At 38.9% G+C, this 13,248-nt stretch overlaps 1 protein-coding gene across 1 annotated transcript in view; it reads right to left on the reverse strand.

Moving 5' to 3' along the window:
- PDLIM1 (PDZ and LIM domain 1) overlaps positions 1-13,004 on the reverse strand; it is a 48,662-nt gene extending 35,658 nt beyond the window's left edge. Inside the window, exons 1-3 of the mRNA XM_074295927.1 lie at positions 12,727-13,004; positions 4,327-4,478; positions 664-748 (exon numbers count right to left, since the gene is read on the reverse strand). Coding sequence (XP_074152028.1) covers positions 664-748; positions 4,327-4,478; positions 12,727-12,822 — 333 coding nt within the window. The 5' untranslated portion in view covers positions 12,823-13,004. The remainder of the gene's footprint in view (positions 1-663; positions 749-4,326; positions 4,479-12,726) is intronic.
- Between the last annotated feature and the right edge of the window lie 244 nt (positions 13,005-13,248).

Below are 13,248 nucleotides of genomic sequence, written 5' to 3' on the forward strand. Positions count from 1 at the left end.
CATGTTTTGCATGTGTCGGTCATTTCTGTCATACACATACACACACACACACACACACACACACACACACACATAGATATAGATATGTATCTCTCTAATTTTTTTCCATTCTTATTTCTACTTATTTCTAGTCAGTCCCACAGTCACTTTTGCTACTTTCCATGCATTACTAACACAGGGGTTACAAAGGCAAAAATTCTGAAGCTGAGGTCTATTCTCTGCTCTGATACTACCTTGCTGTGGGACTTCTGCCAACTTCCTTGCTTTTTCTGGGCTTCTGATTCTGTATCTATAAAATGAGCTGGTTGTAAAAATGAGATACTTTTTTCCTTGGTCTTTTACAGGTTTAACAAATCTATGAGTCCTCAGTTTCCAAAATGGAAGAACAAGACAAAACACCAGATTGCCCCTGGGTGATATTCTTATAAGAAAAAGTCTAGGAACATCACTTATCTCAGTATCCCTGCAGAACCAGAATGTAGTCAGATTGTAAACAATAGGATATAAATTCCTTAAAGATGGGGACAATTTTGATTTCACCTTTGTATTCTTCATTCATAAGTGAACTGTGTACTTGGTAGATACCTAATAAATATTTATTGCATTGAATTGCTTTGAAAATATGGAAAAGAGACTGGGGAGTGATGAAGAATTGCTACTTACTTGGGGTTCAGAAGCTAAATTCATTTTGTATGGATGGCGTTTCCCTTCCTCCGTCACGAGGGGAGACCAGATTTTATGTTCACTCCTGCAATAAACAATAATTTTAACCACAGGGTGAATAAAAAGCGGGGACTAAAAATAGTAAAGAGAAATAAATTTATAAGTGAGAGACAGAAACAGATAAGGGACAGGTAATAAGTATTTATCTAGCACCTACTACCAAGTACTGTGCTAAATGCTTTACAAACATCATCTCATTTGATCCTCACAACAATTCTGCAATGTGGCTACTGTTATTATCCCCATTTTACAGAAGTAAAGTGACTTGTCCAAGGTCACACAGAGAGGTTAAATTTTAATCATGGCAAAAACAAAGCATCAATTCCAAAGCTGGCCTTTAAAACACGTAACTAATTATTGTAAGGACAATTTATCAAGAAGTATTTGACCTAAGGCGCTTCATAATATATGCTTATTAGATGAATGCATGAGTAAATATTTTCTGTCTAGTGCTACATAGTTAATACTATTTATAAGAAGGAACACTATGGTTTATGGATCAGATTGACTCAGCCTAATCTCATTTAACTTTTGAAACAAGTAGCAGGAGGTAATAAACAGTTTATTAATGCCTGTAGTTGCAAAAATGTAACACTGTTGTAGAATTTTGAGTGGGCAGATGCTTATTTGTCTAAATGGTAGCCTTAGAAATCTTAAAAGTATCGATATCCTTAAAAAAAAAAAAAAAGGCCAAAATGATGATGGGCTATGAAAACAAACCATCTACATAAAGCATTAATCTCCCAGCAACAGAACTTTATTTTTATTCAATTTAAATTAAATTAAATTTATTTTATTATATTTATTATTTAATTTATTTTATTTTATTAGCATTTATTACCAAAGAGAATGTGAAGATTTCCTAAATACTTATGGTCTTGTACTTTATGTAGGAATTAAATTATTTGGCAGTGACTTAAAATTTTTAAAAATTAAATAAACTTTAAAAAATTTGTTTCCAAAGATCTCTTCATCTGTTTTGTTTGTATCTGCCTATCTAACCACAACTTCTTAGTGGTGTCCACCTTATCTTATGTTTTCCATTTCACTCTGCTTCTCTCTTAAGTTTAACACAAGAGATAGCTGTTGTATGGTAGAAAGAGTTATAGACTTGAAGTCAGAAAAAGCTTCCATTCAAACACCAATCTCTGACAATCACTAGTTGGTTGACTTGAACCTTTACTCTCTCTGTGGACTGATTTCCTAATCTGCAAAATGGAGATAATAATATTTCTAGTACTTATCTCATAGGACTATTGTGAAGACCAGTCATATAATAATGTATAAAATGCTTTGCAAACTCTAAAGCACTTTATAAAATCAACTTACATAGAATTGAATTATATTTTTATTATTTATATCATCAGCTGAATTGGCTTTATATTCCTTGGTCTTCATTTTTTAAATTAAAAAATTTTTTTTCAAATGAAGATCTATCTTTTCCTGTCTCACCTCCATTCCCCAAAACCCTATTGATAAAGAAAGAAAATAACAATAACCACAAAATCTATTACAAATATGCATAGTCAAGAGAAACAAAATTCTGAATTAGTCATATTCAAAAACAAAGTCTCAATGTGCACTTTGAGTCTTTCACCTCTCTAGCTGGAGGTGAGTATTATGTTCTATCTTGAAAATCTTAAATCAGGGTTGGTTATTGTGCGGACCTGAGTTGCTAGATCTTTCAAAGTTTTTTGTCTTTTTATTATCAAGTTGTTCTATTTCTGCTTACTTTACTCTATATCAGTTCATACAAGTCTGCTTAGATTTCTCTGAAAGTCCCCGTCATTTTTTATAGCCCAATAACATTCCTGAACATTCATAGCCTATAACTTGTTCAGCTATTCCCTAATTGATGGGCACTTCCTTGATTTCCATTGCTTCACCATTATAAAAATAGCACCTATGGGTTACTTTTTTCTTTCTTTATCACTTTAGAATATGCCTGATCTTAATTTTAGAAACTGGTAAAATCAGGGCAGCTAGGTAACACAATGGATAAAGCACAGACCCTAGAGTTAGGAGGACCTGAGTTCAAATCCAGCCTCACTTACTAGCTGTGTAACCCTGGGCACAAACCCAATGAAGGAAAGAAGGAAGGAAGGAAGGAACGAAGGAAGGAAGGAAGGAAGGAAAGAAGAAAGGAAGGAAGGAAGGAAGGAATTGGTGAAATCCATTTCCCTCTCTCTTCTTAGACAAATTTTCTTTCTCTCATCTCCACAATTAAATTAAGTTGTTCTTTACATTTGTGATTTTAAACTGATTTTTTTCTTTCTTTCTCCATCAGTGGTCTCCAATAAGAGAAAAGTTTTCCCATTTCTATTGTAGAAAATATAGGAAATCTTTTCTCAAAAACCTTCCAATCTAGCTGAAAGGGACAATACTAATATGAGACACATGAGACAACCAGAGGCAGTTTCAAGTTAATATTAATGATATAAGACTTCAGAGTATGGAAAAACATGTCATAATTGTATGAACTTGAGCAGGATACTTCTGTTGAGACTTGGAGAGGAGAATGGACCATTTAGTCTCTAAGGTCCTTTCCAGCTCTTACAGCTTGTGATTCTATCAGCAACTAAAATTCCACATGGAAAAAAATCTTTCCCAGAAAAAATGGAACAAACTACTCTCCCAAACGCAACTCCCATGAGTCTCTTCTCACTCTCTACCTTATAAGTATATTTACCACCATGCCTGAATTTAATGAAAATGCTAAAAGTAATGGGCAATATTTATTCCATGTTATAATTTATTGTCCCTATCCCAGGGTAAGCTTCTGGCCTTACTAGTAACCCTGATAAGCCAAGAACAATTAGTGGTTTTTAGGATCACAAGGGTCAAGGGCAGTAAGGTATAGTGAGAATATCCCTGAATTTGGTCTCAAGCTACCTGGCTTTGAGTCTTTGTTTTCTTTGGTCTCAAGCTACCTGGCTTTGAGTCTTTGTTTTCTCCTAAAAGGGGAATTTTTTGTTTTGCCCTAAAAAGGCAAGTTACTTAATCTTTCTAAAATTCTGATCTATTCTCTGTTCAAAGAGGACAAGTTATATTAACTACCTAACTACTCTTTAAAACTTATAAAATTATAAAGCAGAATTACAAGTTTACTATAATTATACAAAAAAAGTGACAAAGGACTCTGAATTCTGTCAATTTTACTTCCAAGGACAAGTTCTATAAACGTGCAAAATGCAAGTATCACAGATGGAAAGAATGAAGGAAGTTCAGTTAGAAGGGCATTTGAAGGCCATGTTGATCAAAGTGAGGTTTGATTCCTATGCCATAATGGCTTCTCATTCTCTTCTATTTCTTGTCTTCCCAGAGCACTTTGGCTCTCTGCTTTGTCCCCATCACACGGGACCTTGTATAATTCAGATGTATGCACTTGGATCATCCTCTATTCTCCAATAAGAGACACTTTTAGTTAGGACATAAGTTCTCTGAAAGCAAATGCCGAGTAACTAAAAATAATCTTTGTATTAGGTTTTATCACAATACCTGGCACATAGTAGGAGATAAAATTGTGTTGAAGGAATATTGGCATTAAAATTTACAAAACTGCTGTGAAATGCATGGAAAATTCTACTTGTTTCCAGGATTTACCTGCCAACTGTGAGGGTTATGTCATCTACGCAGCTCTTGATTTTATTCTGGGCTTCCAAGTGAGTCATGTTGCTGGCATTTTCTCCATCAATGGCCAAGATAACGTCTCCAATACATACATTAGCCAATGCCGCTTTGCTGCCTGGAGTAACCTGAAGAAGAGGGAAAAGGATGTCAGTCACTTAAGAGCTATTTATACTCAAATTATCTTCCCTTCTGATTGATTTGGAGCAGGTGGTCACTTGTCCTAAAATAGAAGACAATTAAAAAAAAAAAAAGATGCTTAATTCCTTAAAAATTATAAGTTTAAGTCATTGAAAAACTAAAATTAAAATTAATATGCTCATTTGGCCCTAATAAGGCAGGATTGCAAAAAGAACACTTGGTTTTCAAGCAAGACTGGGAGTTTAAATTTGAGATTTATCACCCATGGTTTTGTGACTCGAGGCAAGTTGGTGAATTTCTCTGAGCACTGATTTTCTTGTTTGTAAAATGGGGATAATACTTACATAAAACTGAGCTAGGATGGAATGGCAGTACTATCTCTACTAACTTTGCTCTGCCACTTTGGGCTGTGTAACATATCTAAACCTTGGCTTTTCACTCTGTAAAATGGGACAATGTCATTGCAACCTACCTTACAAAGTTGTATGGGACATGCTTTGTAAACTATGACTATAGTACAGGATCAAATAAGAAGTATATCAAAGCAGTTTGAAGCCATAATACTCGCTATTAATAGCTCTTTAATCATCTAGCCGTCTGTTGTTGAAACGGAATCAACCAGCTGATCTCACCTTTCCTTTTCTATAGCAAATGGCCCAAGTTGGGGATGGGCCATATGACAGGACAGATTAGCAGCTGGATCCACTATATTTTCTCTCAACTTATGCTCTCACAAGAGAATGTTATGGAAATATGCCCAAGTAAACAAGGCTTTAAAAAAAAAAAAAGGTATCATCTTCTTGCAGTCTTTGGTGTCTCCATTTTCACTCTTGGTCTTTTCATTTATTCTTTCTGGGTACAATAAAGCTCAATTAGTATTTACAAAAACTGGCTTTTGTTCTGACTCTGGTGGCAAATGTGGAACAGGGAAAAATCCATGGCGTATGTAAGAAAAGTTCACTATCCAATGTGAGGCAAGATGGTCTAGTGTCACCTAGCTTAGTCACCCTACTTCCCTTTGCCTTAGTTTCTTTATCTATAAAATAGGCATACAAGTGTCCTCCTCACAGGCATGAGCCTAACTTCATCAAAATAAAATAAATGCAAATTGTTTTGCAAACCCTAAGGGGCTACATATAATCAGCTGTCATTTTCATTTCAGATGACAACTCACTATTGTTCTACTTCCAAAAATCCAATAATCTAAGAGAGCTGATACTCATCTAATTCTTTAGGCTTTACAAAGTGCTTTCCTTAAAAATAGCTTCTAGAAATTGTTATAAACATTCTACAGGTGAGAAAACTGACCAGGAAGTGGACTTGCTAACCATCATCACAGGATCAGGTGAAACCTGAGGGAACCTTTTGTCTGACCAGAGGACCTAATTAAGTGTCACAGGGGGCAATGTTATTGATATTTATGTAAAATCAAAGACATAAATCTGTGCCTTGGGAATTCACAGTTTAGTTGAATTAACTCCATATACTCAAATACAATGGAAACACAGCAGAAAACACCTTGACTTGACTTGAGAGATGTCCTAGAAGAGTAATCAGCCATGTTCAAAGAAAAAGAAGGAATAGTAGTGCTGTTTCTACTAAATTCCATGACAAAGAAGTGGACATTGAGTATGAAGATCTAGGTCCAAATCCTGGCTCTGAAAATTATGGCTGGGTAACTCTTAGAACCTTTGTTTCCCAATCTGTAAAATGGAGTAACAACCTACCTCACAGGGTGGCTATATGGGAAACACTTTGTAAACTATTAATTGAAGAAATGTGAGCAATTATTACATTAGTCAAGAAAAGGGAAAATCTGTTCCTGGAATTATCCTGTCTACAAGCAGTGACCCAGGCTAAAGACTTGTAGCAGATGCAATCACCTCTACCAGCATCTTGGTGTAGTCATTCACATGAAGGGCAGGCAATCTAACAAGCTTATCAAGTACCTAATCTGTACAAATTGTTCCTCAAGTGCTGTGGGGAATAAGGCAATGGCTCCTTCCTGCCCTCAGCAGGTTTCTTTTATTGAAGGTCAGACTTATGAGGACTCCCATGATTTTTCAGACAAATCACAAGAAATTCCTGAAGATCATCTAGCTCAAACTCCTTGTTTTATAGAGAAGGTCTCTAGGGGTTAAGAGACTTGTTAGCTTATGGCATGGTGACCAATAGAGAGCTAAACTTGAGAAAGAAAAATCCAGGTTTGAATCCTCAACTACAAAACCTTAGACAAATTATGTGATGTCTCTGGACCTCACCTTTCTTATTTATAAAGTGAAAAATATTTGCAATACCTAACTTGTAGGGTTTTTATTAGAAGGCTTTAAAAGCTTTTAAAAGGCTATCTAAACATGCGGTTTTTATTAATGTTTGTCAATTTAGACACTCTAAGCTCTGCATTAACATCCTTCTCAAAGGCAAGTCAGCCCATATTGGGTATGCTAGTGACAGGTACCCAAGATTTTTTCTTGGGAAGTTAAAAGTTCCACCCATTTAAGAAAACAGTGGTTGGGTAATTATTCAAAAAGTAATCTCTGGACACAATCATCTGGGTTAACTTTATCTGGTATTTGTCATCCCTTTTCAAGGAAGTTGTCAAGAAGAGGTTGTCACTGAAAAATTTTGTAAATTCAAGTCAATTACTTAACCCAGGGTGGACTTTAGTTCCTCCATTTGTAAAGTACAGGAAATATCTGCTTTCACTCCTCCCTTTTTCAGCAAATGACATTAACTCCATGGCAAGGCATGGTCTTAAAGAATCTGAAGAGTGTAGAAAACAATACTTCTACAGCCTTGTATTAATTCCTTGGTGGTTTTCCCATCCATGATTAAGAAGGAGATCATGACCTCTTCAGTCAGATGCAAAGCTCATCTTCCCATCATCCTCTAGACCAAAATACTATAAAGTCATTCTTCTTGGTTCGAACTTTGAATGGAGACTCGCTAGACCCCCCTTTCTTTCAGAAGAAGGGCCAGGCTACTGGAAGAATCACCACAAAAATGTCCTGATGAATTTCATTCCAGTAAATGTTGGGATTCACTGAATAAATGCTATTCTGATGGGTTCTTTCTTCTCTTTCATTCTATTCCAGTCCTTTTTATTTTATCCCCTTGTGGCAGCTGAGATCAGCTATTGCTGTTAATATTTCCCAGATGACCAATTTCACTGGATGAGAGAACGAAGCATTTTCAAAATACAATCCATTTCCCTCCAAATACTTCTTTTTCATGTTCAGAGAAGGGCCCTGCTCTATTGACCTCTGAGGAAATGTTATACAAAGCTCACTTATTTCAAGATAGTGATGGTCTTTTTTAAAAGTCAGAAACTGCCTAATAATCTCTGAGTCCATTTTTAAGCATGTCCTCAGGGTTCCAGAGCAAAGAGCACATACCATAAACACAAATTACTATATTGCTGTATTTCCAAACTGTCAAGCAACATATTGCTCTTGCCAAAGTCATTCCTACATCTCTTGCCCCTCCTCTTCCTGTCTTTTTTTTTGTCAGTTGCTGGGAGAAGAAAAAAACAGTCAACATAAACTAAACAACCACTTGGGGTGGGGTGTGGACAGGATCAGGGCTTCTGGTAACAAGGATGGGAAAATGAAAGATTGAAATGGAAAAAGGAATTCACCAAGATAGACATCTTAGAGATTTGGAAAGCAAACAGTAATCAAAGAAAAATGATTACTAGATGCTCTGAAAAGGATCAATGGGAAAATATGTGCAAAAATTGCACAAGATGAGATGGTATGAAGGAGTTACAGGTCAGCCCAATAAAAGAATCACAAAGATATTATGTGGGTCTAACTCCAAAGGGTCCAAGGCAAGACATTTGAAGGAAGAACTGGAAATTGGCGAGAGACAGAAAAAAGAGCCTCCAAACTTGCCAATTTAAAACTAAGCATCTCTATTTAAACTTCAAATCCCTATGTCTACAGGCTAACTTGATCTGGATCCAAGCAGCCAAAAGCAAAAGGAGAAATTGAGGTCATTAACTCAACAATTCAAAAAAGGGTCCATTTAAATTACATGAAAAGAGCCAATCTCTCCATTGGCAATGACAGCCAATGCAAATGCCCAATTTTTTCTTCTTTGTTTTGGCTGTAGAGACTCAGCCACTGATGAAAAATGTATGAAAATTTAGACAATAGCCCAATGGTAAATTGCATTCATATATGTGTGTCACTGAGAAAATAAATATTCATAGATCAGAAAGTGCTAATGAAAAGAAAATCATGCATTTATAGGGTACTTTTACCTCTATTATTTCATTTGATTCTCACATCACTATTAAAAGGTGGGTGATTGCAAACATTATTTATTACACCCATTTTACAGATTTCAGAAGGGGAAAAGTGATGCACTAAATTATTTAGCAGAGAGATAAGCTCTGATCCAGAACTACCTGGCTTCTAGTCCTGGTTCCACTATTAATGAGTTGTATGAGTTTGGACAAGTTATTTCCTCTTATTTGTAACCTTGTAGTTCTATTATTTTGCAGATCTGTAAAATGAAGGGGATGGGCTAACTCTCTAAGATTTTGACTCTATAGCTGTAGTTGTAGTTTTAGTGGATGTCATTATATTAGTAGTAGTGGGAGGAGGAAGAAAAAGAGCAACTAGAATCTATAGTGAATATTATACACATATTATCTCATTTGATCCTCACAATAACCCCTAGTTTGTTGTTCAGTTGTTTTTCAGTCAAGTCCAATTCTTTGTGATCCTATTTCTGGTTTTCTTGGCAAGGAACTGGAGTGGCCCAACATGTCCTTTTCCAACTCCTTTTACATTTTACAGATGATGAAACTGAGGCAAATAGGATCACACAACTAGCAAGTATCTGAGATGAGATTTGAACTCAGGGAAGATGAGGCACTCTTATCTCCTGGGCCACCTCACTGCCCCATATATCCCTGGGAAATAAGTGTTATTATCTTTATTTTTCAGGAGACTAATGATTCAGGAGTTATGTGACTTGCCAGGGTCACCCAACCTGTATATATCTGAAGCAAGATTCAAACTTATGTTTTCCTGCTTTCAGGTCTATCATTCTATCTACTGTTTCACTGAACTGTCTGACGTTGTCTATTGGATGACTCTGAGATCCCTTCTGGCTTTAATACTCAAGAGAATACAAGATATTTACAGTTTCTTTCAGCTCTAACAGTTTGATCTTAAGACTTCAACTAGGCTCCTTCCCCTGCCCTGGCTTATTCCTGTATATGTAATGGGGGACCATCTATTCACATGCTTTGTGATGGGGCTATAATTAGAGGACACATGATCTTTCTAACTGAACTCTCTATTTAAAAGATGTTTTGTGTGTCACATATAAATCACAGGGCTAGGAAGGGGTGGCAGGTAATTCCATATATGAGTAACGGGAATAGACTATGATGCAAATGGTATTTCAATACATGGAAATAATTCATTCACTCAACAAGCATTTATTTATCCATTAACCAACTAGTATGTATTTACTGAATATGAACTATAGATTCTACTCTGTGGAAATCACAGATATGATATAGAATAATCTCTAAGGTGGAAGACTCTAGGTATGGAATGGTACATACATATATTGCCAGATGAAGCCGAAGTGTAGGTTGGTTTTGCTGAACTTTTTTTTTTCTTTCTCTTTTTATTCTTTGTTCTAAGAGATGGCTTTCTGGGAAGGAGAGGAGGAAAAGATATGTTTGTAAATGAAGATTATGGAAAAACAAAGAGAAAAAAATAAAACCACAGGGGATCTATCATTGGAGATCTAATAGTATAGCTGAGTCGATATCTTTTTTATACTGAATCAATATCTTCTTTCACCTAAAGCAGTTATTAAGTGCGTTAGATACTAATGGAGATATAGATTAGATTAGTTTTAGATACTAATGGAGATATAAAGATTAAATAGAGCAGCATTCCTATTGCCACACTCTAGCAAGAAGTACAACATATTAAAAAAATGGAAATGAAATATTAAGTGCATACCAGTGTAAAACTAGATAATCAACCATCAATCTTTAAGGTGGGAAACATCAGGCCTGAGGGTTCTATCATTTGTTAAGGCAAGGACCGGGGATAATGAGCTAAAAGCTATGTACCACAACCTCCCACTGCTTGGGTTCTTTAAGTTGATAATTTTGTATGGCCTCCTTGTTGCTACAAATATCCAAATGGCCCTTAGCAGAAAAAAAAGTTCCCTACTCCTCATACTCTCAGCACTTAAGTGCAAGATTCTTTTCGGGCTCTGGTGCTACAAACAAACAAACAAACAAAATAGATCCCATACAAAGAAGTTTACATTCTGCTGAAGAATATAGAAGATGATCTTTGAAATGTGAGATTTCATTGTATTGATCACCGAGTGTTCAAAATTAAAGGAGTATGAAAAAATCATAGGCCTTGGACCTGGAAGAGACATGAAAAATCATCTGGGCCAAGCCCCTGATTTTACAAATGAAGAAACTGAAGCCCAAAGAGTGGGAGTGATTTGCCATTGCTCATGCAAGGAAGTAATAGGGTCAAGATCTTCTAATCTTCTAAATTCAAATTCCCAGTTGATGTGATTTTGCAAAAAAAAAAAAAAAAAAAATTTGTAAAAAATAATGTATTATGGAAAAGTGAGTGGTTCTCCACTGGGGCTGGAAGGAAATGTAGGATTTATCCTGGTGGAAGAATTATTATTCTGTTTTATCCTTCACCCCCCCCCATTTAGTATTCACCCCTCCCCCTACATCAGACATCCAATTGCATGCCAGGAAAATCATTGGGCATTTATAACTGCCATCTGTGACAACTAATGCCAGCTGCTATATGCCTCCTCCCTCATAGAGCCCCAGTGTGAGGGGCATTCGAGCTTTTTTGGGCCAGAGATCTGTAATGTGTTACTGGGGGTTCAAAAATATTTGGAGTGAGAATGGTTCTTGGAGTTCCAGACTAAAGATGAAACTCCGGGATGAATCACTAAGAAGCATTTAAAAACCCAGAAACAACCACCCTCATCCCCCACCCTCAATTAGTATGGAGATGGGGGTGGGGTGGGAAGTATTGGCAAAAAGTCAACAGATGGCCTGGAAGATCATAGTAGGAATGACTAGAGTTAAAAGGGGTCAGGGAGGTCATCTAGTTCAACCCTCCATTTCACAGACAAGGAAACTGAGGACCCAGGGAAATTAAGTGACTACCTCAAGGATATAATAATAGGATTTAGAGCTAAAAGTATCCTCATGGTTCAGCTAGTCCACCCCCACTCTCTCATCTTTATTTTACAGATAAGGAAACTGAGACCAGAGGGAATAATAAGAAGTGACTTGCTCAGAGGTACCTACTAATCATCAGTGATGCCATTTAATTCAGGAGAGAGCCAGGGGTGGTCTTTCTCCTGGAGCCCGAAGTCTCCCTTTGGAAAGCAGAAGATAAGCTAGTTTTGCCATTTTGGGGAAGATGACTTTCCCACTTGGGGACAATGCCTGGGGTAGAAAGGATGGAAGACAGTAATAAATAAACGAACAAACCCAAACAAAAACCAGTTGGGGGAGGAGTGTGAAGAGAAAACACACATTCTATTATTCAGCCTTAAAACGCAGGTGTGCGAGCTTCGGCCACTTCAGTCAACTCGCTCCATCTAACAAAGTTGGGAAGGAAATTAACGTTCCGCTCCGAGGAGCTGGGAACAGCACCCCTACCCCACCCCAATCTCCCGCTCGGTAAATAGTGGTGATTGATGGACCGAGCAGATAAGACAGTCACTCACAGCCGCCCTCCCAAGCCACTCACTTGTCAGGAAGGACAACTAGTTTACTTAGTCTTTCCCCCGAGGGTATGAGCCCCGACTCTCCCCAACCCGGCCCAACCCCATTCGGGGGACATTATTCGAAGAGAAAGTCGGGACGAACAGCAGCGCACTTCCTCGCCCAGGGCGCGCTCGTCCCCTGCCCCAGGTCCGATTGCAACAGCCGCACCTGGAGCGCAGGAATCTGGCTCGGGGACAGGGGGAGGAGCCGGGAGCCCCGGGTCGCCGCGGCCAGGGGCTAAGGGGACAATGCTGTCGGCTCCCAGCCCCGGGGATCAGACCTTTTGATTGCTCCGGGAGCTCCCAAGTTTCCCGGGAGAGTGCCCGGGTCTTCCCCTATCTCCACACTATCCTCTCCGCTCAGCCCCAGCACTGTCCTCCACCCCGGTGCCTCTGCGCGGCCCCAGGGCAGGCACCGCAGCCCGGTCGGGACCTTACCCGGGAAATGGCGAGGGGCTGCTCGAAGTCCTTTCCTCCTACGAGGCGGAAACCCCAGGGTCCCGGTCCCTGGATGACAATCTTCTCCGTGTTCATGTTTCCCAGCCCAAGTGAGAAGTCCAACAAGGAAAGGACTAGGACTGCTCTGGGAGCTAGCTACCGGGGAGCGGACGGGAGCTAGCGAACTAGAGAGCAGCGCAGCTCAGTCCCGGGTCCGCTTAGCAGGGGCTGGGGCCACCGCAGCTGCGGCTCCGCCCAGCCCCAGCTTGTCTGCTCCCGCCCCCGTCCCCGCCCTCGCCTTTGCCCTCGCCCCAGCCCAGACCCAGTGCCCCCGCTCTTCCTGGCCCTAACCAGGTCTTCGTCGTCGGGGTCAAACCGGGGCACCTCGCCACGTGGGTTCATATTGGGGAAGAAAACGGAGCGCTTTCCAGGACCGGGGTAATTTAGGAACGCACAGGGTAAAGACCCAGGAGAATCCCGTGGGCTGCCCCCTCCCAGCCCCGCATCCCCCCTCCACCCCGG

This window comes from Sminthopsis crassicaudata, chromosome 2 (genome assembly GCF_048593235.1).
Source record: "Sminthopsis crassicaudata isolate SCR6 chromosome 2, ASM4859323v1, whole genome shotgun sequence".
Lineage (NCBI taxonomy): Eukaryota > Metazoa > Chordata > Mammalia > Dasyuromorphia > Dasyuridae > Sminthopsis > Sminthopsis crassicaudata.